This window comes from Trachurus trachurus, assembly GCF_905171665.1.
Source record: "Trachurus trachurus genome assembly, chromosome: 20".
In the NCBI taxonomy this organism is placed as follows: Eukaryota; Metazoa; Chordata; class Actinopteri; order Carangiformes; family Carangidae; genus Trachurus; species Trachurus trachurus.
In genome coordinates this window covers 9,402,314-9,430,186 of record NC_139911.1, presented here as the reverse complement: position 1 = coordinate 9,430,186, position 27,873 = coordinate 9,402,314, and the positions used below count along the sequence as shown (strand labels likewise).

At 40.0% G+C, this 27,873-nt stretch overlaps 2 protein-coding genes across 4 annotated transcripts in view; one reads left to right on the top strand and one right to left on the bottom strand.

Annotated features, from left to right (window-relative positions):
* relch (RAB11 binding and LisH domain, coiled-coil and HEAT repeat containing) overlaps positions 1–17,984 on the bottom strand; it is a 33,161-nt gene extending 15,177 nt beyond the window's left edge. The window contains exons 1-13 of one of the 2 annotated variants that reach the window (XM_083995699.1): positions 17,905–17,984; positions 16,286–16,954; positions 10,973–11,062; positions 8,238–8,309; positions 8,037–8,092; positions 7,727–7,840; positions 7,268–7,462; positions 6,009–6,103; positions 5,334–5,466; positions 5,035–5,192; positions 3,825–3,900; positions 3,643–3,738; positions 2,637–2,660 (exon numbers count right to left, since the gene is read on the bottom strand). In XM_083995699.1, the coding sequence (XP_083851825.1) occupies positions 2,637–2,660; positions 3,643–3,738; positions 3,825–3,900; positions 5,035–5,192; positions 5,334–5,466; positions 6,009–6,103; positions 7,268–7,462; positions 7,727–7,840; positions 8,037–8,092; positions 8,238–8,309; positions 10,973–11,062; positions 16,286–16,745 (1,569 nt within the window). In that variant the 5' untranslated portion in view covers positions 16,746–16,954; positions 17,905–17,984. The remainder of the gene's footprint in view (positions 1–2,636; positions 2,661–3,642; positions 3,739–3,824; positions 3,901–5,034; positions 5,193–5,333; positions 5,467–6,008; positions 6,104–7,267; positions 7,463–7,726; positions 7,841–8,036; positions 8,093–8,237; positions 8,310–10,972; positions 11,063–16,285; positions 16,955–17,904) is intronic. The other variant, XM_083995700.1, reaches the window with a different exon arrangement.
* On the top strand, positions 17,251–26,490 carry pign (phosphatidylinositol glycan anchor biosynthesis, class N; the record flags this gene model as incomplete). Of its 2 annotated transcripts, none has more annotated exons than XM_083995701.1 (29): positions 17,251–17,514; positions 17,866–18,117; positions 18,296–18,417; positions 18,580–18,678; positions 18,919–19,025; positions 19,245–19,369; positions 19,466–19,596; positions 19,710–19,829; positions 20,004–20,044; positions 20,174–20,233; positions 20,430–20,522; positions 20,658–20,713; positions 20,960–21,038; positions 21,371–21,553; positions 21,667–21,806; positions 22,203–22,302; positions 22,483–22,575; positions 23,164–23,255; positions 23,778–23,883; positions 23,967–24,075; positions 24,255–24,357; positions 24,460–24,562; positions 25,091–25,177; positions 25,271–25,326; positions 25,598–25,673; positions 25,764–25,837; positions 25,929–25,971; positions 26,113–26,165; positions 26,367–26,490. In XM_083995701.1, the coding sequence occupies exons 2-29, from the start codon at positions 17,891–17,893 to the stop codon at positions 26,488–26,490; spliced, it is 2,802 nt and encodes a 933-aa protein (XP_083851827.1). In that variant the 5' UTR covers positions 17,251–17,514; positions 17,866–17,890. The 2 variants fall into 2 exon arrangements, with proteins under 2 accessions (XP_083851827.1, XP_083851828.1); XM_083995702.1 differs by having other exon boundaries at positions 17,257–17,418.
* Positions 26,491–27,873: the final 1,383 nt, after the last annotated feature.

Genomic DNA, 27,873 nt, shown 5'->3' with positions numbered 1-27,873 from the left:
AATATGGCATTTAAGAATCAGAGGGTCGGGTCATTTTAAGTGGTTACATGACGGGTTCAATTCGAGTCAAATGAGGTCAAGCATCAAAAACCAGCAAAAACCTGCAAATTAACTGAATTCTGCCAAATCTAACTGCCACATTCAATCATCCTCAGTCCTGGCCTCTGAAAATATCACGCATCCTCAACATGAGATATTTTTGGAGACTCAACAGCACTGGGCTGATAAAACAAAAAAGGAATTCATGAAGACCACACATTTGAAAAACCAGAGGCCATGCTGACCCTGTTCTATTTCTGTGTGAACTCCTGCGTTTCTGATGTAAAGACTTCTTCAGGGGGTAAAACACCAGACCGGCGCCGAGTAAACACTGTGGGCAGGTAGAGTGGACAGCACGACGCCAGGACCCAGAGCCCAGGGGACCTGATGCTTTCACTTCAAAGAGCAGAGCAACTGCACGCTTCAGTACAAGCACCACTATGGGCAAGAGCCTGCATGTAATGATATCCACAGACATCCGCCCCACGTGTCCTTTCAATCTTTTGTAGCCACGCTAGGCCACGTCACATTGTTCTAGACGGAATATGACAAACTGATCACCTGACTTGCGCTGCTAGTACTAATACGTTTTATCATCCATTAGTGATAGCCTACAAGTATCCTATAGTACCTACTTCGATGATTCCTGTCTTTTCCTCTAGCGCCACCATGAGGTTGACATTTGTGGTGCTGAGTGAAATTTCTCATCAAGTACTGAAAGCCATAAAAAAAAAAATCTGAAAAAGCATGTAAATTCCCATCTTAACCCCTCTTTGCTAATTAGAAAATTCTACCATGCCATTGTAGTAAACTGAATGTGTTAGTACTGTATTTTGTGAGCATGTTAGCATACTTAAAGCGCCGCTGTAAAAACAGCGACACAGAGCCGCTAGCTCCTCCACACTCTTATTCTTTTATCTTCTGTAATCTATCAAGACTTTGTGACCGTTTTTAAAAAATTTTATTTTCAAACGTTCCATGGTTTGGGCTTCTATGATGCTTTAATCTGATTATTCATTTTTAAATAGTCCGTTTTAAAGTCAGTTGTTCTATGATTTGAGTTGTAACTGCTCATCTTTTGTCTTGTACCTGCCCAGATAAAACCGTCAATGTTCTTTATCTTGCCAGTAGTTCGTTATAGCTCACAGTTAATCTTTCCAGGAGAAAAAGGGAAGTCAGAATTTTATATTTACTCTCTTTAGAGTGATACTGCTTCTTTGGAATCCTATACACCCTTCGCAGTATGTTAAACAGAAATTAAACTGTGTTTCACAATATTGTTGTAACTGACAGCTACTGTAAGTAGTTAAACTAAGAAAATACAAATAATGCAGAGCTGTAAAAGAAAAAGCACAATACATTAAGATGTGCACTGTGCAGTTCTGTATACTGAAGAAGAATGTGATGTTTAATGATTTACAGTGTCTGATAATACAGCCAGGTGGCAGGCACAGTTTTAATGTATCATTCTACCGTTTCAAGTCAAACACCTTGTGTTCTTAAGTGGGTGTCACATTCAAACAACTCAAGGTGTGGCTCTAGACTTGTGATTGTTAAAAAGCTTCAAGTTGCAAGATGGAAGTGTGAGCAGCTGCGTGTGTAAGTGTGTGTGCATTGAGTGTCATGGTCGGTGAACGTAACGGATACAGGACAAAGTCCACTCCTCTCAAGATCCCTCTGAGGCCTCAGTGTTCGGCTGTGTTTTATTGTTTTGCCGTCCTCTCCCTTCAGTTTGTTTATCTTGATTGTGCGATGAGATTAAGGTCGCTATAACTGTCAGTGGCTGATCAAAACCCCATAACCATGGTGATATGCAAAGCAGCCACAAAGAGAACTACTCAAACCAGATTAACCTCTTTACACTCCATTTTTTTTGCTTTGTGTCATGTTTCAACACTTTGTGTGCAAAATACAAGCACATAACATTTGTATACACATGGACACACACACAGACACAAATTGCATGCAAGTTGTTACATGTGGACAGCCCACCTGTGCAGGTGTTTGCATCATAACTTTGATAAAATCTTCATATTCTGTATTCCTCAGAAGAAATTAACATTCATCTTGGTAAAACAAACAGTCTATATTTAGATACAGATCTGTATCACTGCACACCTCGTGTCAGGGAGTTAAAAGGCAAATTTCTCTGGTTTCATTTAAAAATAAGAATATAAGATAATGTTATTAGACTTATGAAATAACATCAGCCATTTAAGCATTTGAAGTGATTAGCACTGAAGCAAATAAAACAGACAAGAAACCAATGAGAAAAGGATTAAGGTACACTGGGTTGAAGAGACGTACAGTACATGACCCACCTAAGGCTAAAACTGTATACCTCAGGCTATCACTGCATGATTGTTCATATTTTGGCTACAAATCAAATTTCATATTTTCATTTGAAATGATGCAAGATAGCATAAGAACTGTTTCCAGAAATAAGATAGATGAGGCTTACATAAAAAAAAAAAAAAAAAACACGGTCAGAGCCTAAGTGACAACAGTTGTAGCCGACAGGAGCTGGGCATTAGTTACATATTATTTGGCCTAGAGGTCATGTGAGAACCATGCAGATGAGTGCGTGAAAGACTCACCTGGCAAAGATGTGCAACCATTCTCTAGAAGAGAGGCATGCATGAGAGTGAGAGAATGAGTGAGACGAAAAGAGAAGAATAAAAATAAAACCAGTGAAGGCAAAAAGGACAGCATACGTGAGTGGGGGGACAAACAGCAGAGGAGAAATGATGTTGACACTGGTAAAAAAAAAAAAAACACCGTCGTAAAAGAAGGTGAATTTTCCACTCAATAGATAGACACAAGTCAGCTGGATATTTGCAGGTTGCAAAAGTCAATGTTTACATCTCTGAATGAGCTCTTGAATTCAAAGAGCTCGCCGGCAGAGGAAACAGTCAAATCTGCAATTTGCACAAGGGATTGAAATGCTAACTGCAGATTAGATAATAGATGTGAGACATTAGTGTGATTACCATAAACAAACCAGCAGTCATGCCAATTAAAGCATAGCCAAGGAGACTGGCAGCCTCTGCACAGTGTGTAACACTACATTGCATGTTAGCTGATTTTTTGGGGGAATGCCTTGTGGCACAAACCAAAAACAGGGTGGTGTTCTTTCGCTGCAAACACAACATTTTTCTCACAATAGCAGATGGTGAAATGGGTGAATCACCAACAGAAAATTTCACTTTCAATATGTTTATCACCTTACGCAGAGCAAACAAAGACAAAAAATCCAGCTAAAGAAGCCAATGTACTTTTAAATTGAGTTCATGGAAAGTGTTGCATCAGGGACTGTAACAACAATACAGATAATAATCATGTGAAGATTGTGTCATCTTAAAATCCTATAATTAGTTTTCTCAAGTATCTTAATTTAATATGCTGACAAATTATGCAACACCTTCCACCATAACACTTAAGATGAGAGTACTCTACAGTTCTTTCTAAATGTTAACCCTGCTTAGCCTCGCTGCAGTGTGTGTATCTATCAGACACAAAGAGAAGAAGCCTGTGATGATGACAATAATGAAGGGGTTACAGGGAGGAGTGGAGGAGCAAGAGGAGCAGCAGAAGTGGGGTTACCTCTCGTTTCGCAAGAAGGACATTAGGGACGATGTGAGGGAGACAGCGGCCCAGCATTAACATCACGCTCTCTTCGCTGTCTGCTATACGAGACACCTGTAGAAGAGAAGGGGCATGATATACTGTACTGTATTTTACAGTTTGTACTGTATGTGTGCATGAATGAAAGTCTGTGTGCTGACCTCTGCTCCCAGGCGGCTGTCAGAGCACATTCTGCAGAAGGACAGCAGGGCTTGCTGGAAGGCTGGGGATAACTTCCTGAGACACACACACACACACACACATGAAAAAAATTTAAAATATAAACAGTCAATGCAGTTCGTACCACTGACTCTGTACTCTGCAATAGATTTCCCTGAGAGCGTAGTGCTGCCACTCTCCCATGTCATTGTTGTGTATCTTAGTGGGATGAAAAAACCCAGAGCTCTGGATGTTGGCAACAAGACATGATAGAGTCAGTGGTGCCAGTTCAACAGATGCTGATGATGAACTATTTATATCAGTGCATTTTTGTGAGCTGTCTATGAACTGGGCATTTTCAAGGTAAAATGAGACTAAATGGGATGGTATTCAAACCCCAAGACAAACAACAGCATGGGCTAGATTGTGGTAAGACATGTGATCACATGATCACAGGGTGAATTCCCCCTGGGACTCCTATGTCCTCTTAGGAAATGAAGCAACTGCTAAAACCTACATTTTTCCTCAAGAGGGCAGCAACTCACCAAGCTGCTCACTGTGGCTACATAGTCTGTTAACTACCTCCATCTAACGGTAAGGATTTGGAACTGCAACAAATGGTGCAGACTCAGGTTCCTAGCAGCAAAATATGAGAGAATTCAATCTATTTCATGAGCCCTAAATGTCTAACAAGGCAACAACAAATACAACATCATAGACACTAGGGCTGCAACAAAATTTTATTTTCATTATCGATTAATCTGTCTAGATTATTTAAACGATTAATCGATTAGTTGTTTGGTCAATAAAATGTTGAAATATGTCAATCAGTGTTTCCCGAACCCCAAGATGACGTCCTCAAATGTCTTGTTTTGTCCACAAACCAAAGAGATACTCAGTTTATTTTCGTATAGGAACAAAGAAACCAGAAATATTCACATTTGAGAAGCTGAAATCCAAGAATTTAGACTTTTTTTCTTAAAAAAATACCTAAACTGATTATTCGATTATCAAAATAGTTGACAATTCATTTAATAATCGATTATTGTTTGATTAATAATTAATTGTTGCAGCTCTACATCTTTCTCTGTAGGAAACATACTGTACACATATATTTTATGATGATAGTTATCACTTTTTTTCATTTTTTTCATATATTATAAAGTACATTCCCCTCTTGCCTGTTTCTTGTACACTTGACTTTCCACTCACCTGTTCGGCTTATCAAACTGGACAGGAGGCCTGCTCTTAAGCTTGTTGTGGGGAAGTGGGTGGGACTGTGATGTGTTCTGAGTAGAGGGGGGATCCGGGTCAGTCTCAGGCTCTGAAACCCCCCGAATGTCCAGATACTGGCCATTATCTGTGGGAGGCTGAGGGACAGGATTAGATTATATTAGTTTCGTCAAAGTTCGCCAAGAAATGCCCAAATACACTGTAATTATCAGATTTTATTTTTGGTCTCTGATCACTCGCTGAAATCTAAGTGTTGCACACTCATTCTGACCACATACCACAGAATTGGGGTCAGCCGAGGAAGTAGTAGTTGTGGTGGAAGAGGAAGAGGTGTTCGGTGTATTCTGGCAAGCAAGGTTGAGAGTGGCCGGAGGTGGGGAGGCAACGGTCCTCTTCAGTGTCTGAATCTCACTGTGTAGTAGAGCAAATGAGAGAGCCTCACAAACACTGCATAGTTTTACATCAATAAGCAGGTCCACAGTTCAGAAGCAGCGGTAGAACAGCTTTGTAAAATGCCTCAACAACTTTGCATTGCGGCAAAGTAAAATGTATCTGAATCTTTATGGTAGCAAATAAATATCCCACATGGAATTAAACTAAGTTCCACTTATGTATCAGAACAGAACAGGGTTTCCTCTATAATTACATGCAACAGTGGCGCTAGTAGGGAAATTTCCATACCGACTCCACTCATGGCCAATTTTGGTCACAGTTATGGTAATAATGGGGACTGAAGTGAAACGTTCTTAGATTTTTATGGATGAAAGTGGTGGTGAGTGCTCTTGTTGGGTTGGCATAAGTGGAGGAAACCATGTGAGTACCATGGCATACTAACAGTCAGTGGTCATGTGATTAATAAAAATATGTAGCACAAGTGTAGGCAGTGTCTCAACCCGACTTACATACAGACTGGTTTACATGTATTTTTCACATACAGGCAGTCATGCACACACCTCTGCAGTTTCTTGATTTGCTCAGCTAAGCTCTGCTTCTCATTGTTGAGGAGGCCGATCTGGTACTCCAGCTCTTGTACGACTTCTGTCTGTTGCTACAGAAAGAAAAAAAACATTATACACTCACTCAGGTCAAAAGTCTTCATGACTTGGTGATACTTCAGATATTATTGCCACTGTAAAACATATCTTTTCTCAACAGCATTCTGCTGAACTGTGTGTGTGTGTATGTGTGTGTGTGTGTGTGTGTGTGTGTGTGTGTGTGTGTGTGTGTGTGTGTGTGTGTGTGTGTGTGTGTGTGTGTGTGTGTGTGTGTGTGTGTGTGTGTGTGTGTGTGTGTGTGTGTGCATGTGTCCATATGTGATTGTGTCAGTGGGTGCGCATGTGTGAGTCTAAGTGTGTATGTGCTGAAGATGACATATATGATTGTTTACTTGCACTCTTCTTGTTTTCTATTCGATTTCTAATTGATTTCTATATAACTATGTATACCTGTTGAGAAGCACATTGAGTCTGCCTTGTGCATGAAATGCGCTTTATAAATAAAGTTGAATTGAATAGAATAGACATGGCAAGAAGAAGTGGCAATAACTTTTTCATCAACTTTTTCATCACCATCACTGTGATTCTATAGACTCCCACTTAGTAGTAGAGTAGAGGTGTTGAAATGTAAAGCCTGTTTCTGTCAGAATAATCATACCAGAAAAGGGGCTGTGTGTCTGTGATAATGAATTATCTGTACTTTGGAAATGACAGAAGAATTTGATTGTGAAAAGAAGATTTGATTGTGGGAGGCCCACTACTCCTGTCTGTCTTGTGACTACTCAAGCAGGTCTGGGCCGCTGCACTGAATGGACTGCGTGACAGACGAGAGTCACGCAACGTCACTTTCACTGATTGAAAATGAGATGTAGATCAAGCTGGACCATGCGAATAATTTGACGACAGCCATGTGGCGATGATGGCAGTGAGAGTGAAATACAGCTGTTTGCAAATGACAGAAAAACTGCAAACTTCAAGATATACGTAGTTGTCTGCAAGCTGTGTAAGTTACAGCTAACATATCTTAAAAACTTAGCACTAAAACCTGAGGGTACATTTTTAATATACAGCATGTTGTACCCATACAAGTCGCTGTGTCAGTTGCATTGGTCTATGCTTTTATGGATAATGCATAGAAAAAGATATTAAACAGGTCTCAGCTACGCAGTCAAACGTAATTTTCAGTCAGCTTTGACAGCTCTGGTGCATACATGTACCTGCTGTGAAAGATCTGGTTTCTTTGGAGGATCTTGGGTGATGCAGTTTCCTGGAAGATCGCCAAATTCCACCCCTACCGACACATCAGCTGTGTTACGAGGCGAAGGCAGGGGCGTGCCACAGTTCCTGTAGAGCTGTAATAGATCAGGGGGTTTGGGGATGTTGAGGCCGACATCATCCCACAACTCAAAGTCCTGGAAACAAATAGGGAATAAAGTAAGTCACCAGTGTGAGAAGCGGGGGATGTCATCTGCACTGATAAAGCAGGACATGAGGCAAGTTCAAAACAAGATAGCTGATCCCAGGTGTTGAATTTATTTCATATTTATGTTCAAATGACCCTACTGCATCACTTAAGATGACTGCCCTCATGCAAGTCTGACAGCTCTTATTTTACCAAAAGAATTAAGACTTTTGTACTTAAATATAGGCAAAAATAAGTCATATATGATCTTTACCTGATCATCGTTTTCATCAGAGAAGGTGATGGATGACAGTTTGTATTCGTTTTTTAATAAATATTCATTCACAAGGAAGTTTAAGGCTCTTTTCTCCAGTGGGCGTATGGGCTCCTGAGGCAGAGGTAGAAAGAAAATATGTTTTTGTTTGTTTTTTTAACTCAAGGCCTTGCAGTGGGTTATAAAAGGAACACTTGTAATCTTTGGTTTTATTTGAAAATAAGAAAGAAAATACACAATTCTTTGCATTTTTGTTTGGTTTGAAATAAATATGATCAATCAATCAATCAATCTCTTTAAAATACCCCACCTGAACTTCAGGACTTGACTTGAAGTTTTTTCTTTCCTGACAGGGCACTTCACTCTCTGGGAAAATTGAGAAAATACTGAATGAGGTTGAAAAGATGCACAGTGTCATTCAACTACAGGAATTCTCTGTGAAACAAAAAAAAGAGAGAAAGCTGTAACAAAAGAGGGTTCAGGTGGAAAAGAAATTAAAAGTACGCCACACCTGCTGCCTGAGTCAAGTTGGCGCGCAGAGCCTGAATGGTCTCCTTTGCTTTCCGTAGTTCAAACTCCAGCACTGGACAGGAAGTGACAACACACACACACAGGAAGTGCATCCAACCAAAGACAGGGAACAAACAAATAAAACAAAGATGGGCATGAAAAACAAAACAACCACACGAAGGATCTTGAGAGTCATGAAACAAAACAAAAAAGAATGCATGCAAATCATGGGTCTAAGGAACGCATGCAGCAGAGGATCATGGTAGAGCCAGCTGTATGAGTTTGTTTGACAAGAGTGTTTAATGCACTGAGACATAGGATTTCCTGCCCTTGTTTTTCTCACATTAATATGTGTCTGACCTTTAAAAATGGGAGTCCAATATGACTTCAGCTTTAGCTGAGGTGAGTAAATTTATTCAAGCTACTGAGATGCTGTCTGACAAAGGATTTCTTCCAGGCAAATGCCTCACTAACAAGCAATTCAATAATTTGGTTTCAAGCCACTCAAAGGACACTGTTCAGTTTTACTTCTTAATAGTTTAGACCATGATACTAGAAAAACACACATATAACCTGTAAAACCTAAGTATCTGAATGTCATAAATGTCACTGTTGTTGGTGTTTAAGAGTTGTTTAATAAAAAAGAACATAATAATAACAAGCTGTTTCTGACATCCACAATCAGAAGCAGCAAACACTTGGATGAAATTGTTCATCTGTGTACTGGAATTGCTAAACTGACACTGAATAAAGAAAAAGAACACACAAGATCTTGGACACGTTAGATAAAAAACACACGCAAAAGTAAGAAGCGATGGAGCTGGAAGACTATGTTGCATGGCTGTACACTGAAAATCTGCCACCTGATCTGATCCTGTTGTTATCCCAAAAGCTGCCATCTACTGTCATGTCTAAGATTGTGGTTCAACGGGTGCTGTGGTCGGTTTCATATTTCTTTTTACTACTAAGTACTTAACCCACCACCAGGGGAACTGTGAAGAGCAGGTTATCATTCTTATCAGATTTTTTTCTTAATGATAGGCCATATTATGCAATTTCCTCAAAGGCAATTCTTCAATTGTTAGAGTAAATGTCAGCAATAAAACAGAGGGATTTTTTTTCTGAAACAATAAATCTGTTCTGACTCCATCATCCTTAACATTTCCAGCAGATCAAGAGTGCACAGCATGCAAGCGCAACAAAATGGAAAACCAAGAACTGAATAACGGAGAGGGAAAAATAAAATAGAAAATAAATAAATAAATAAATAAAAGCAAAAGGCTAGTCTGGATGGAGTGACTTGTCCAGTATTGTTCACTGGGGTTTGATCAACGTCAGGAGAAAGCCAGAAAACCCAGAGTCAGACAGCTGGGGGGCAGGCATCTTGGCAAGATGGCAAGAACAGATCGGAGGGGGATGAGAGTGGGGCTGGGTGAAGAGGGAAGAGGGGAAGGGTGGGAGGTGCCAATTTCAAGGAAAGTGGGCAGTGTGTTAATAATAGTCATTTTAAAAAGATGCATAAGTAGTTGGGAGCATGGAACCAACATCTCTGCTGCATGGTTTTTTCTTACTTTGCCCTTGCATTATTAGGCCTATATCATCAACTGAAAAAGCCCCAAACCATGAGCAAGCTGCTACTTCAGAATACTAATCCTTTTTTCTACTCTCGTTGTTCAATATAAGAATGTACTGATATTTACAAATCATTGATGAAATTAATTTACATTAAGTAGTCAGACTGAGTCTCAGTTAGAAAAAACAACAACAAAAAAACAAGAAAATAAAGAAAAAACACAATGGACACAATATGCTACCATTTAAACAGTATGTGTGAACAGTTCCAGAAATCCATAGTGCTATTATGGATTGGGGCTTCAGGATTCACTGACTAATACCAACCAAATGGGTGGATGACTACAGAAAGCTGGCAATGGATGTTAACCACTGTACTATGGCAGTGTGTAGGGCTGAACAGTAATGTTTTCACGTTAGCAGTTATAAAATAGAAAGATGAAAACAAGAGGAAGAAGAAGTTAACATGATATGAATGGTCCCTGTATGATGTCACTGTCCCCCTAAAAATAAAAGTCCCTTAACAACAGCATTAAAAAAACACTCATTGCACAGCATCGGCAGCTGCTGCTCCTAAATCAGTGCTCTGTGATCAGGTGACATCGCCATCACAGTCTGATGTTGATGCGTTTGACTACAACTATCTAATGGTGTGTCACGACAGAGCCGCAGGTGGGAATGGAGTGTGATATCAAACAATGCTGAGACAGGTCCTGTGCCAAAAATACCACCCACTAACTCAATGTGAGACAGTAGAGGACACCTCCAGCAAATCAATTAAAGAAACATACTGCCCAAATTTTACAGACAGATACTGTATCTTTAATTGTATAATCTAAAATCTCTGCAGCAACAAAACATTGTGGTACTTTGAATATGAACAATTTAATTAGTGCTTAGTGTGAATTCTTATTTTGGGGGTTTAAAATGATGTTAATTATTGTGTCATTATTATTCAAGCAGCTCTAATACAGGACTGCCACCTTGAACTTTATGATAGCTGCCGTTGGATTTAACTGACAGTCTTCGATGCATCTGCTGGGTGTTTTTGATTTTATTTTTATGCCACCTGTCACATTCTGTTAATCTTCAATTCAGATTTTGATTTCCTAAGGTTAGCCCGGTCTCTTGCTTTTTTAGCCCTGATGGTACGGTTCACCTTACCTGCCACGCGATCGTCTGACTCTCGGTTGCCATCATCAGAGTACCGGGCAAAGTCCAAGGAGTCCAAGGTGCTGATGCTGCCTGCTCGATCTGAACAAAAACACAGGGGTGGAAGTGAGACTCATATACAATAAAAATAACCACACAGTTAGATGAGTCCACGGTCGAGTGGCTTGCACAGCTAAAAATGTGACAACTCACTGATCCTCGAGAGATTGCTTTACACACACTGTCCCCTCAGGGGATCTCTGAAGGGACAGGGTCAGCTCCACAGCAGGAGGCCTTCAGTATTTTGCTTAAGAACTCTTAACCGGGCTGGAAGCATGCCGACAGAGCTTGAATAAAAGGATGGCATATAACCACTAGGCCACCTTTCTTAAAGAAATAAAAAAAGATGGAAACTTTATTAAATTCAGCTAAAAGCAGAGACCTTTAAAACTGTGTGGGAAGGTTATACTTCAGCCAAAGAAGTTTGACTCAACTGCACATGGGGGAAAAACAGAGTGTGGTGGTGGAAACATCCATTTCCAAAGTAAGTCCACCAAACAACAATTTTACATCTGAGTGTGCCAAAAGTGCCATAAGTATTGTTCACTCAAAGAGCAGATAAAGCTGCTGATACATAAACATCCTCAGACTCCTGTTTCAGCCAGGCTGGCCTGGTAGCTTAGTCAGTGGTGTTTGCTTTCCTTCCAAAGAATGAGATTGGCCTGTTTGTTCTCTGATAACGAGAGGGAGTAGAAGGTCAAGCAAAATGCAGTGTGAGGTCTTGTCAGCCTTAAAAGCCATGGAGCGGCGACTGAGTGAATAATGAAGCTGGTATTAAGAGGATATTAATAAAATTTCCTGAGCTGACAGAATCAATGTGTTTAGTTTCTACACACACAGTCTCAGTCCTGTCACTGCACAGTAACAAGGCTTATTGGTTGTGAGTGTATGTTTTGTGTCTCAGTGGTCTGTCATGCTAACATCAGGCTAATCCCTTCTCCTGTAAAGAATTCTTCCGGCTCTCATTACTTCCCAATAACGTGTGACAATGTTTGCTGTTAAGTAGCTGCAATCTGCATGTGTGTGAGAAAAAACCTGTAATTCCACAATCAGTGGGAGCATGCACAGATGTCTTTTGTGTGTGTGCCTTATTTGCAAAAAAAAAAGAAAGAAAGCAAGCATTTCCTACAGGTTGACCTTTCCGTCCAGTGCCTGTGGCGTGTGCTGCCTGGACTGTGATATATCTGCCTCTTCAGACTGTCACCTCCTCGCTGCCCTCCTGCCAGGCAGGTTGTGCAACACACACACGAATCCACCCACATTGGCTGTCTCCCTTTCTCTATGATCTTTATGGATCAGTGACACCCACTTACGTACATTCAATCACTCATTACAAACGAGCCTTTATTGGTGTGCAGAATTAAAGAAGCCTTTTTATCTCATTGGTAATTTTGTTGTTTACACAGAAATCTCACAAAAATGATGACAAGAGCTTTCCGGGGATCAGAAACAGGAGAGACAGACTGACAGACAGCTGAGAGCTCTTCCTGCGTTGCCACACAGAATAAATGAAGCAAGTAAATTAGAGGCGTAGAGAGGTGCAAGACATCAGACAGAACAAAGACACACGTTTAAACAGGGTGGATAAAAATAACGATGAGAAGAAGAAGAGTGTACAAATGGTTAACCGGTATCCAACGAGATTTTATTTTAAATGGCGGGGATGTCTGGCCCAGGCTGTCAGCTCTTTTAAAATGCAGCTATAATAGGATGAAACAATGGGGCACAAATTATGAAGGATGCACATGCAAGGCAGAGACACGAACCTGGGAATAAATCTGTCCCTCTATATTAAAAGTCTGAATATATATTTGATTATGAACAATAAATAAGCACAGATCATACACTGAACACTATGATTATCAACTGGAACACACTTCTCTATAGAGGTGGTATAACTGTACATTATGTGGCCACTTTTAGGCCTTACCAAACCACAATTACTTCTGAGATATGGCGTTTACGTGGCAATTTCATGTCACATGAGCAAATAATTACCCAACCAGCCAATAAGGGGTGAGGAGAGAATCTTTCATCCTTCGTTGGTGGATATTAGCAAAGTGGTGAGAGATGCCTCGCTGTGTCATGTGCCTGGGAGCAACAGCTGCAGACATAAAGGAGCTCCTCCTAACACTGTCAATGGATAATCCACACACATGCTCAGTGCAATCGATTATCAGTCACTGGTCGTGTATTCATAACAGTAACATCACGATGGCACTTCTGCACTTCCTTGTGCTCCTATTATGCTTCATTGTAATGCATGATAAAAAGAACAGGGACCTTTACCAATTATCTCAACTGATTATGCACTACATACATAGACTAAACAAAAACCATCATCATGCTGCGCCACGTCTCAGTGCACTACACCATGCATCCTTTCAACACCTACTGGCAGCACAAAATATAATATATAATAGGTATTGTTATTCAAACATCAAGTAAATTAAAAGAACTGTAGAGGTTGTTTCTTTTCTAGGGCTACAACAATGGAATACAGTCACAAGGCGAAATGCTTGGTATTTTATGTGTTGCTACTGTTTGAAAAACACATTGGTAACTGACTGTCTAAACAACTAAGACAGATAGACAACATAAGACATCACACATTGTGTCATTATCTATCCTCAAACAACAATTTATTAACTGTATCGTTTTGCAGCCAACCACAGGGGAATTCTGCCTCTTATGCATGTGGAAACAGGTCGTTCCAGTGATCACATGACGTCTTGGCTATCAGAACATGATGGAAACAAAAGTGACATTTTCTTAGGCTGAGTCCATTTCTTTCTCCTCTCACAACTCAACGAGCTGCCTTACTCGTTTTTGTCTCGTACATTTGAATCTTCAGCTTCTTCCAAGATTTGGTTGTGTTTTTTTTTTTTTTTGCTCTCATCAATAACTAACAAGATCCTCTATGACTTTCCTGTCAGTTTCAGTGTGAGACAGTTATCTCGTCCTTCGAAGACAACATCATTAAACATTTATTCTGTTACCTTGCTCCAACCTTCTGAGGGTTTGTATGATAATGCAACCACGTGACTACACCACTACACAACTAACACTCTGTTGCTGGTTCGTATAGTCATGCGTACAAGTCAGTCGACCTAACTCAACGGTAGCCGGTAACCCTCACACGGTAGGGTTTCACAATGACAGACAATGGATACAGTGAATGTGACAGGCTGCCATTTCCTGAAGCTAGCCCCAGGCCAGTTACCTCGACCCACAGTCAGGACTAACAACCCCAAGACATCAGGTCATTGTCCATTTCCACTGCCTCTGGATGAAGGAAGAGAAAATCTTCTCATTATAAAACATCCACTTTCTCGTCACCAGCATGTATTTAAATTCTGTGGTTCTCTCAGCTGGTAAACTGCCAAATGTTTACTCAATGAAAATTCATTATCTAGTCTTGTTGCTTAGCCTGCAAAAAAGAGGAAAAGATTACAACTGCAGTGGCACTGCCGTGACATACTGTAAATACCCTGAACCATTCTTAAAGCAAGCAATTGAATAGTAGTGAGCATGAAAACCTCAAATGAATAATGAAAATGACCCTGCACATCTACCAGTATGGTTGGATTGTGTTGGAGACTTTGCATTCTGCCTCGTGCCACACAGGTTCAGCTCGCCTCTTTAGCTTTCCGTGCTCACGTACTGTATTTTAATAGACAATTCCCCAATAGAGCTGCTGTCACTTACATGCTTTTCTGTTTCTGTTGTCATGCAACTGAACAACTATGAACTAAAATGCAGCCCATTTAGCCTATCCATTAACCAACAGTCATTCCCAAGCCACTTCAGAGCTGCTGCATTGTCATAAAAGCACAATATTATCTGACAAAAATCCCCATATTTACTTATTCACACTATTATCACTCAGAGATAAAGTTAGAAGTGCACTCATGTCAGCTGCTGTATGGCTAATTGAATGAAATGCTCAAGCCCCTTTTATACAGTGGCAATTTTTTTCACTTTCACGATGGAGTGGATGTGTCACGATTGACCCAATTTGGACAACTGACATTCTTCCTATCCTTTCTCTCCTGACAGGCAAGCTGCAATTGAGAATATCAAGCTGAGTCATTTCCATTAAAATCTAAGTAAACGTTGTTAAGAGGATCCAATATGTGCAGTCAAGGCACACATTATCACTTTCAGTTCAATACCCAAACACAAGGCATTTGTAAGCTCCATCCTCCAAGGTAAGTCAAAATATCTGCATGGTAATTTCTTTCTGCCAATTTGCTGTGTTCAGACCTGCGGGACCTTTGTAGTAGCCTGCTACAGGTCTGTGCTCCACGTGAATAGATTTGCTCTGCTCACCCAGTGAAATGGGGCCACAAGAAAAGCTTTGCATATTCATATGCCTCATACTCAATGCCAAGCCCTTGTTCATTGCCACACTGGACTAGAACTTCATGGTACTATTACTCCCGTCGCTGCATATCAGGCTTTATTTATTTGAGGCTTGGGATATCACCATGGGAATCATTTACATTGATGAGTGTAGACACTTTCCACTATATACTGCTGCAAGTTATTGCATAAAGCAGTCCTGTAATTGGATGGGGATGCTACAGTCACACAGCCTTGGCCAGCAAACCAAAATAATATTTTGTCTAAGCACAATAGGTGGAAAGCAACACAACCACTCACAAGCCAGAATATGTAATATCTTACTGTGCACTCTATAGTAAAGCACTACATTTCTACATACTGTAGTGCAGCCTTCTCTTCATATTACTGGCTTGGATGCAGTCATATAATACAGCATTAGAAAGGGACGTTGTGCGAGCCTTCCTTTTTGGATGACCTCTCTTTGCACTTATCTGCAGCAGTTCCTGACCTCTGACCTCTATGTAGCCTAAAAAAACAAACAAACGTGTATTTTACAGTAGAACTGCATGACAGTAAAATGATCACTACGTGCCTGGCATGATACAGAGTATCTACCATCACAAGTCATATTATGTCAGCAACTAAACACCGTAGTACAGCATAATCACATTTGTGTGATGCAGTGATGCTTCACTGTGTGTGTCAGCTACTGTAACACAACAACAAGCCGCTTGTTGATTGCCCCGGGGCCCTGGACCAGGAGGGCAGGTGCAGCAAAAACGGACCGACATCTCTTGATCGATTGGTTCAAGCTAACGTGAGGTAGCTGGTGGAGCTAACAGTATAATGCAGCATTAAATATAGAGCTAGCACACAGCTAACGTTATACGTGACAAGCCCTGGGGAGCTGCTACTTACTCAGTGGTCCTCCAGGTCCGAGAACCTGGTCTTTGGCTGGCGGGGTGCCGCTCTGTCGCTCGAAGTTGCCCGGGTTGGAGAAATAATCCCTCAGTCTCGGGAGCTCCCTGCCTGCCTCCAGCAGCTCGGTGTGAAACTCCAAGGCCGTGAGGATGTACTGGTCCCGTAGTAGCTGAGCAGCGATGACATCCACCGACACTCGTGTCTCGGCGCTGCCTGCCATAGCGGACGTGGCCGCGGCCGAGAACGAAATGCCCTCACCGCTGGGGCTCGTCCGGCTGCCAGACAGCAGCAGCGTCGGAGGCTCAGCGTCCGCGGACGGGGAGAAAGGATTGCCCGGTGGCGGCGGCGGCCCTGGAGCTCCGTCACTCGGGCTCCTCTCTGTGTCAACTGTTTCATTCGGGCGCCGTTCAGCCTCTTCCTCGGAGTCACTGAGATTAAACGGGTTGACCGACGCCATTTTTGCACTATAAAGATTTATTTTTTTAGCAACCCAAGCCTGGCTAAGGCTAATCAGGACCGCTTCTTCCTGAATGGATATCAAGCTAGCGAAGCTTCGGTAGGTAGCTTTGACAACAGGAAAGAATGCGAAGCTCTGATTGGTTCAATCTTCGTGACGTTGTCGTGAAAGCCCGCCTCTTTCTTGGGATACTAGGAAATGATTGGATCCTGGATACAGAAAGGAAAATTGGGCAGGGCACATTTGACAACATATCACCTTTACTAGCTAATATATTGTCAAAGAACAAAAAGCTATGAAATTACAGTTCCTAATAAAACTGCTCTGCAATGAAAAATAATAACGTTATAAAAACCAAAGCTCTTCAAGAGAGGTAAAATCTAAAATAAAGCTCCCTGGGAGATAAATATTTTAACTACATTACCCACAATGCAACAGCAAAGTAGATACGTAAACGTAAAACGTCAGTCACAACAAGGAAGTTGATGCTCATGGTGCCTGAATTTCTTGAACTAATCTTCTTAAAAGAGAGACAGTTGGTTTTGTAAAAGCGCGCACCTAAAGATTACGTTGATCTTGTTTCGAACAACAAGGCCTTAATCTGTCGGGATCTGTTTATATATAACAGGTTATGCACGAAGATAAATGGAAGCTAAATCAGTGTATGTAACAGGTGAGCTGTTGAAATGGTAGTAGATACTTCTGCTCGCCCATTCATTCATCAGCGACACAGTGTCACAGTGTCAGATTCTTCATACACTTCATAGAGGTAAGACTAATTTCATGGTCTTAAGATGCAGTTAATTTTCTGAACCACTCTCTTGTGAACATATTTAAATACTGATAGTCTACTGGCGCAATGATTACCATTGGAATCTATTGGAAACAATTTGAAGTCATTATTTTTGCTTATTGACAGATAGCATATGGTGACAGAGGGATTATTAGGCCCTTAAGCACTCCTATCCTAGCACACACTGACTCTATAATATATTATGCTGAAACTTTGCATCCTAGTCCTAATATAATTGTTTGCATGTATAACTTATTATATTTTCTAATTCCCACCTTGTTTCATCTAAATGCTGTTTCAATTGAGCCAAGTCTGATTGTTTTACAGACGCAGCGTGGTGTTGATCCTTAAAATGCGGATGATCACCTTCTTCGTGGTCGGTCTGACAGTCCACGTGGTCTTCTTCCTTTCTATCTTTGACATCTACTTCACCTCACCCCTGGTCCATGGCATGACACCCCAGGCTACGTTGCTGGCACCTCCTGCCTCCAGACTGGTGTTGGTGGTAGCTGATGGTCTCAGGGCAGACAGTTTCTTCACCTTACATCCTAATGGCTCATCCAGGGCACCGTATCTGAGGTTGTGAAATTGCATTTTCAATGTGATGTAATTGGATGTGTGTTAATTACTGTAGTACAGAGCTGGAAGCAGTATGCATATTTGCATTGAGTTTTGCTTTTGTTTGTGTATATACTGTTATCATACTGGTTAACTGATGTCTGTGTATGCATGTCTGTGTGTTTTTCCCCAATATCAGGAGTGTGATTGAGGAGAGGGGTACCTGGGGTGTGTCACATACACGCGTGCCCACTGAATCCCGGCCTGGACATGTTGCTCTCATCGCTGGCTTCTACGAGGATGTTAGTGCTGTTGCTAAAGGTAGGTGTGCATTTATTTTGTGCATGTTGATGATTCCAGTACAAAAATCTAGGCGAGAGATTAATGAGTGGGAATGTTTTGCTCTCACTATTGTTGTGTGTACTGTATGTGTGTGGTTGCAACTGCATGTCCATTGACCTTTTCGTGTGTGTGCATTTTCAGGCTGGAAGGAGAATCCTGTAGAGTTTGACTCAGTGTTCAATGAGAGCAGACACACCTGGTGCTGGGGCAGCCCTGATATTCTTCCTATGTTTGCCAAAGGTACACAGGCTTGCACATGTACCCACTCTTGCACACACACATGCAAACAGACAATCACACAAGCATGATCAATACAAACAGAAGGTCACAGATAAAGTCTGTCAAAATCAAAACTCAAATACATCAAGTTTTATCAAAACACTTTTTTTCACATTTTCACATCCTTAGATATTTTGATATTTCATAACCTCTTCAAAATCGCTTCCAATAAATTCTCATGTCCTTATATCTGTCTTGTAGGTGCCAGTGGAGATCATGTTTACACCCACACATACCCAGCAGTGGAGGAGGACTTTGCCTCCACCGATGCCTCCAGGCTGGATAGCTGGGTGTTCACTCAAGTCAAAGTACTGTAGTAGAAATACAAACAATAATGATGTTTTGCATATTTCTGTTCAGAAATGGTTTCTTTAGGCTTGAACTGTCTCTGAATTAAATCTATGACACATAAACTAGGTTACAGTAATATACAATAATATCAGACTTGTTTAGACTTGTTTGGTACCATCATCGAGGTTATTACTTTTCCTGAATAAATCTAACCATTATTTTTCTTTCCAAAACAGTCATTATTTCAGTCAGCTAAGTCTAACTCAAGTCTGAGGGGCAGTCTGCTCGAGGATAAGAATGTCTTCTTCCTACACCTTTTGGGCATTGACACAAATGGACATGCTCACAGACCAATGTCACAGTAAGAGACAGCATACTTTTAAGACCTCTTGTTGCTGATATATTAAATGTGATTGTAGTCTACTGTACTGTCTACTATTGGTATCTTGTATTTTAGGGAGTACCTAGACAATATTGGTCTAGTAGACACTGGTGTAGCGGAGCTGGTATCTCTAGTTGAAGACTTCTTTGGCTATGATGGAAGAACAGCGTATGTGTTCACCTCTGACCATGGCATGACAAACTGGGGTAAGATGCTTTTTTTTACCATCTGCAATTTGAGAAAATAAAACACACCTATTTTTGGATTGCACATTAATCTTTGCATTTGTACTTTTTTTCTTTCATCCATATGTCTCTAGGTTCCCACGGTGCAGGCCATCCCTCTGAGACTCTCACACCTTTACTGGTGTGGGGAGCTGGAGTTCATAATGCACAGAGAGTCACTGAACCCCAACCATATGACGACAGATACCTCCAAGGTGCTGCACTTACATTATGCTCACCACTGCTTATTTAAATGTGAACAACTAATAATTTTGGGGAATATTTATGGCAAAGTGATATTTTGCTTAAAAAAAAACTACAAAGGTGCTCTTTTAAAAATGAATACTATATGATTCTTTCCTTAATGTAATCCCTACTGTCTCTCTCAGATTGGAAACTGGAGCACCTCCGTAGGGTTGATGTGAGCCAGGTAAGACCCAGGGTCTTATACTACAGTAACAATTATTAATCACTGTCACTACATGTAGAGTGCATGAGAGTAGTAATGAAACAGAGCAATGGGTAGTAAAGTCATATCTCTCCATGTTGTTTTCTGCAGGCTGACATTGCTCCCCTCATGGCTTCCCTCATTGGTGTGCCCATTCCTGTCAACTCAGTTGTAAGTTCAGAGATAATCTAGGCAGAGTCTTATATTGTATTAATTTATTTAATTTATAAAGTTGTAGAAAATGTAAAAATGCTGTAGATTTCAGAGGCTGTGACAAAAAGTGAATGGATAGAAATTGTGAGTTCACATTTGTTCATCAAACAATTCTTTCTATGAATATTACTTACGACTATTTGTGTCTCCTCAGGGTGTGCTACCTCTTCTCTACCTCAACAACAGCGACCTGTTCAAAGCAGAGAGCATGTACACTAATGCTATTCAAGTCCTAGAGCAGTTCAAGGTAAGTGTCTTAATACACCATACTATTTTAAATGATGTATTATGCTGATGCACATTGAGGGTAAAAGTAATTCGGTTTTTTCAATGTATGGTGATTGATGGCTGAGCTCTATATACACATCTATATTTCTTGTAGATGAAAATGACCCAGAAGAAAGAGACAACCTTGTCTTTTCTCTTCACCCCTTACCAGTAAGTCCAACAAGTGAATTTATGACTTGTACTGAAAAAGAATAATGTGTAGAATAATATTTGAAGTGTTATATTATTCTGTTATTGGTCTATGCAAATATGAAGTGGGTTGATGCATTGCTTATATTATCCTTTGTGTTTTGTGGGTATGAATCCAAGTAAAACTTCTAGTCATTGTATTTAAGACCACATTTAAATGCAATTTCACATGCTCATTTTTATCGCTTTGCTTTTTTCTCTTCACAGACTACTGACTGAATCAAAACAAGCAGACTTCATCCGCAAGGCCAGAATACTGATTCAGCTGGAGAAGTATGAGGATGCTGTGAGTATCGGGGAAAACCCAGTCCTGTCTTACACTATAGTCATATTAGTGTCTGTACAAGCATCTAACTCATTCACAGTGATTTAGATTTAGATTTGTTTTGGATACTTAAATGGTTTAAGCTGGTGTTTGCACCTGCAATTTACATATATACACGTTTATCATGAAAATTAACGTTATGTAAAGATGTCCTGATTACTGTGGTTAATACTGTCTACATTAATGGACATACAGTTAGTTTTTTTGCACTTTATACTCCTTGCTGAAGAAAATCCATTCCATTTTTGCCATTGTTTTTTAAAGCATTTCCCATTATGTGTTTCTTATTTCAGATCTCTCTGTGCCAGTCTCTAATATCCCATTCCCTGGAGGGACTGGTTTACTACCACACCTATGACAGGTTCTTCCTGGGTTGCAGTGTGGTACTAGGATTTGTAGGCTGGACCTCATATGTTATTTTAGTTATACTGAAGACTCATGCCAGCCTCAACAGACATCCCAGTGTCCTCCAACAGGTCAGGGAATACACTATAATCCCTGTTTCTTTGCCTTTCTGGATTTCTTCCACCAAGACATACTTATGAATTTTTATTGTCTTGTTGAGTTTCTCGTGTGTGTGCATTTACAGAATCCGAACCATACTCTGCTGAGGCTGTGTATGTGTGTGGCAGCGGTGATCACTGCGTTCCTACTTATCCAAAGGAGCCCTCCCACCTACTACATTTACTGCCTGCTGCCTGTTCCTGTGTGGTACTCTGTCCTTAAAGAGTGAGTAGTTCACGCATTGAGGAAAATGTCAAATAAATGAAAGCATGAAACACGTCTTTGCACGCACATTACAATATAATCATAAACATGTATGGTGCCTTGTGCCATGTTATTCTCAGAGACCACCCTCACATAAAGGATGTGGGCAAATATCAAAGGACATCAATGAGACCACACAGCAATCAATGAATATAGCACTTTTTTGTGGCTCTAATTTAGCACACACGCACTTGTTAATGCATGTCTATCACAGCTGTGGCGAGGTGTTAATTACATCTTTGATCCTTTCATGTTGGATCCATTCATGATTCTTCTCTGTGAACAGATAAAACAATGTTGTCTTTATTTTTTCAGTGTTAGAGCAGGGAAAATAATCTCTTTAATGATCTATTTTAGGTCTGGGACACTAACAGATTTGATTCAGTCTGCTCCTTCGCTTCCATTATGGAAATGTTTTGGCTATTTTGTGCTGGTGGCCTTTGGAATCGAGCTACTGGTAGGTGTCTTTAACGTCTTCTGATGTACAGTTAGAGTCATTTATTAGGTATACAGCATTACTTATAACACAGTACACATCATATATTGTTCTCAATGTACTGTATAGGGCTTACCATGTGTAGTATGAAGTTAGATACAGGCCATGTGTATGATATCTGTTCTCCTTTGCTGCCCCCAGGTGGTGAGTTTCTTCTATCGCGCCATTCTGAGTGTGGGCCTGGTTGTTCTCTCTCTCTGGCCCTTCCTGTCAGGACTTTTCGACAAGGCCAAGGTAACTGTGTCATGGGTCATGGCTCCAATGCTTCAATAATGGATAATACACACATTGAGAAAGTGTCATATATACAAAAACGTGACAAGCAAACACGCCAGGAAATGTCACAGTATTTGAATATTTTAATATCAACAGTTGAAAAAGGTGAAAAGGCAAATGTTGTGCTTCCAGTAAATTTGGGAAAATATTATGGAAATTCCTTTAAGCACAGAGGCAAATTCCCGTAATAGTCAAAACAAATCAACTTTTAAAACAAACAAACTAAAATAATAATAAAAAGTTCATAGAGCAGCCTTGAAAAATGCACCACATGATAAAATACCACATATTCTTTTCAACTGGTCTTCAACTGCATTTAAAGTATTTAAAGTAAATCTGTTGGCACCAATAAGCAAGCCACAGAGAGGTTGATCATCACCTTGACTAAACACGAGACATGACATAAACAAAACGATTACATTTTGTTGTTATGTAACTTTCTCCTTTTTTGACCTTTCACTCATATACGTAATTTTACTATCAGATTAAATTGTGATTTGTCCAGTCACTAACGATGAACTCACTGCCTTTGTCTCCCCCGTGTAGTTTCGCTCTTTGAGCTGGTTTCTGGGTTGCCTATTTTTGGCTCTGTTCCCTCTGATGCCAGTTGTGGGTAGAGAGCCCAACATTCATCTGGTGTGAGTGCTTCCTCTATTTGCTTCACTTTATCAGATAGTTTACTGAACCTCAAAAGCCAGATTCAGGTCAGCCATTTACAAATAAATGATTTATGTGTGTATACTCACGAAAGATTCAGTGCCATCACAAAGTGGGGAAATTTGACCAATCTGGGACATCACCAGCGTTATACAGTAGTCTCAGGCCTAACAAACCTTCACCCAGTGGTACACAATTCAACTATATTCAAAAACTAAACAAGGCTTATTCTAACAAACAACCTGAACATGCAAAGCTGGTGTAGTTATCCTTTAAATAACTAATGGTGTGACATTTGTTTACAGGAGTGGGAGATACAGAACTACATTTAGATAAAGTGCTATAGTAATTATTAGCAGCATCTTTTTGCCTGAGTACTTGTACTGTATGCTATGATAACTCTGGTACTGCTGAGAGACGTGCACTGTCCCTGTAAAATAAACAAATAAATAAATAAATGAGTCTATAATAATAAGATAATGTTATTCTGTTTATTTGCTCAGAGTCTGTGCTGGTCTGCTCACTCTCTTCACGTCACTTTGTTACCTCTGGTCATCACGACAAAGAACGCCGCTGCATCTCGGTGACAGTCAGCAGTTTGTTGCCCAGGTAACTACAGTGCACGCCGCGTTGTATGCAATTGTGTTACTCGAATTTTCTAAAAATAAAGGATTACCTGTCAAACTCAACAGATGCTCCATGTGGCAGTGTGTGCATACGTGCCATCCCTCACACACTCCAGTCTGCAGCAGAAACAGGGCCTGCCGCTTGTTAATCAGATCATCAGCTGGACCACATTAGGTAGGTACATGAGCCTCCTGGAGAGATTAAGACATATAAAATCATATTTCTTATGTTAAATTTAGAAATATTGATCAGATATTTAAGATATAAATCAAATTATTTTAGTCAGTTAAAATGCAAAATCCTGGACTGCAGTATAAGGCCAAGCACTTCTTCTTTTTCTTTTCTTTTCTCAGGATCTTCCATGCTGGTTCCATTGTTGAGCTCCACACGTCTTTTCCATCGCCTCCTTAGCATATTCCTCTCTCTCACAGCCACCTACCTACTGCTCAGCACTGGGTAAGACATGATAATACACACACAAACACACACACACATCAAGCAGCTGCACCAACACTTCAAATCATCACATTTCTAATGTGCATACCTTCTCCCACCTAGGTCAGAGGCCTTGTTTCCCCCGGTGTTATCTTGGTTGATGTTTGTGTGGATCAACATTGAGCAGGAAGCCATGCTTGCTCAGGGTGTCTCTGGCAGACAAGAGGTAGAACTCCCATGTGATTGTTTCCAAACTTGCAAGATTTTGTAGAGCAGTGTAAATTCCATAAAAATAAGAGACATATGATATTTCAAGGCTTGTATATATTTGAATCTCACTTTTTGCTACTTTATGCACACATTGGATCTCTAAACAGAGTTCACTAATTTAATTACTTATAATGCTAAAGCCACTCATCTTAGTTTCTAACTGTGATGAGGAAAAAACACATTTTAAAACATGTACCGTATGTATTTATCAGCTCTTCTAGGCTAATGTCACATCTGTACATGTGCTATGCAAATATATACTTCCATATGGCCTGAAGCATTGCAGAGTTAAAATGTATTTACTTACTATCTGCAAATGGTTTAACCAAGCAAACAAGACAATTATTTACATATGTTAACTTACTATGATCTTGAGGTGGGTTTACATGAAGCTCTACCTAATGTACATAAGGGTGTTTGATTGTTGCCATGTGTGTGTGAATTCTTCTTCTCCTTGTGTTTTCTCTTTCTTTCTATCTTTCAGCTCTCCACTATTGATTTCTCTGCAAACATTGACATTGCCAAGATTCGACAATTGAAGCTGGATGACATCAGAAGATCTTATTTTTTTGTATCCTTGTCAGAGTGTTTGCAATGGTGATATTAGCGTTATGACGGGTCCAGTGTTGTATTAGTTCCTTCCTTAACCATACGCTCTCTTCAGGTGTTTTTTATAATAACAGCCTTCTTTGGCACAGGGAACATCGCCTCCATTAACAGGTATGTATGTGTCTGAGTGTTTGTCTCATACTGTCTTGGTTTTACTTGCATTGTTTAGACCAGCTCGTCTCTTGTGTAATGTGATCTTTTTCCTTTTACTTAATGTGAGTTCTTTTTAAATTGCACCATGCACAGTAGGTCAGTCTTTTCTGTGAAACAGTAACCAAGAAATTGATATCCCCTAGACAGTTTGTTTCTGCATGATTAAGGAGTTTGACACTTCTGATGAAGTTGTGTACAGTCACTTCCTCTATTTCTTCTTTTAACACAGTTTTGACCCAGCATCAGTTTATTGTTTCCTGACTGTCTTCAACCCCTTTATCATGGGAGGCCTAATGATGTGGAAGGTACCATATTAGTGCATAATCTGTATCAATCATCATACAGTAAATGGGTTACATTTCCTGTACTTATTAATTAAACCTGTGTTCTTCCAGGTTATCATTCCATTCATAATAGTAATGTGCACATTTGAGACCATCCAGGTTGCAACGCAGCTTTCCTCAAGAAGGTAAAAATCTTTTAAACAGACACTTTGCCAAAAGAAGAGTGAATTTCAATCTGTCAGATTGTACACAATTTTGTATATTCTTCTCTTTCAGTTTGTTCCTAATAGTCCTGGTCATCTCTGACTTAATGGCTCTGGTGAGGCATTTCTTGTCAGGTTTTCAAAGTGCTATTTGAATGGTGGATTGGAGGACTTTTTGCCCTACCTTTTTCTGTTAGAGTAGACTGAATGCACACCTCTGGCAATAATTAACTTTACATCACTCTTCCTTTCCTCAGCACTTTTTCTTCCTGGTGCAAGACTACGGCAGCTGGTTGGACATTGGCACAAGGTAAGTTAACTAAAAAGTATATGGTTTCAAGTCTTAATCAATAACCTGAATCACATCTACACACACACACACACACACACACACACACACACACACACACACACACACACACACACTCACTCCTCCGCCTTTTGCTGTCTGAAACAAATGCACTTGAACTTGAACTAGTTTTAATAAACTTATTTCTTATGTATCCTACAGCATTAGCCACTATGTGATAGTGATGTCAATGACCATCTTCCTGATGCTGCTAAGTGTGGTCACACACATACTCACAACACAAAGACTGGTCCTGTGGAGAAAACCGAAATTGCACTTCCCCTAAACAAACATGTGGTTGCATGTGTATTTAATGGTGTCATTGACCTTTTTCTCTCTGTTTTTTGTTTTTTTTTAGGGGGGGGGGGGGGGGGGGGGGGGGGGGGGTACTTTTCATTTGACATTGGTTTTATAGTATTTATAGTTTATTTATATAATATATGGGATATTAGTACTAAGTATGAAATATAGTACAGTACAAAGGTTTTGCATCACTTTGCTCAATGCCCTTTTTGTATCCTCTTATTATTTAGGAAGTTATAATTTTCTTCGAACTCTTTCTTCAAATAATTTCCCACATGACTACCTGCGAAAAATGGCACACCAAGAATTTTACTTCTGGTTTAGAAATATGAGTTCTGTCTCATTTTTGTTTGTTTTGACGTCATTGTTACAATATGTTGTCATAAATAATTAATCAACTCGTACAGCTTCAATAGATGTGTTTGATAGAACATGTCGCAGAGTGGCCTAAGACTTTTTCTCTGTAGTGTTTGCACTGTATGCTTTTGTACACTTACATTGTTTTTACATTAATCATTGATGAACTGACTCAGAGTACTTGAATATTTGACTGTGAACCATGTCTTTGCCAGCAGTGCTGATTTATGATCCACCAAAGAAGCGTAACTTGATAACTGGTTAACTGTGTAACACTACTTCCTATAAAGCTGCCTAAAACATATCCTTGTTTGCAGGACGAAGGGATCTTATTTAATTTCTGGTGACTTTGTATGTACTAATCAAACTGAAGCAGTGGAATGGAAACATGAATGTTCATGAAGAGACATTAAATAAAAAATAAAATTGAATATACCCATGGTGGTTGTCACTAAAATGTTATCTAATTGCACATTCTCTCAACTGAAGTTTGATTTATTCTTGGCTAAAGAAGCAAAGGAATTAATTCAATTAATTTGACTAATTAAACTATAATGACAGGTCCACATTAAAGAATCAACTGCAACAAAAGTCTGTTCATAAGGTTCCATTGTTTTCTTTTTTAGATATTTGATCCTCCTGGGCATGGATGATCCCAGCAGATCTGTGGGTTTGTGCTCTGCCATTCTTAACAAAAGGGTCTTCTCAGTTGCTCTTTGAAAGTACTTCAACAGTGTTTTATTGGATTTAAATCAAGCGACACACTTGGCCGGGTCCTTTTCTTTCTTTTTTTTTTAATACCAGTGCATTTGGGATTATTGTTTTGAAAGTTTCTCTCCTGCTTCTTAAGGCTGGGACATAACTTTTGCCATGTTCCATCAGTTCCTTATTAGAGACAACCCTCAAACTGAAGAAGCTGAGCTATGATGACACGTTATTTATACTGTCGCTAATGCAGAGTCACAGTTGAAATCAAATTTGTTGAACTGATCTGACATCCTGACTTCTG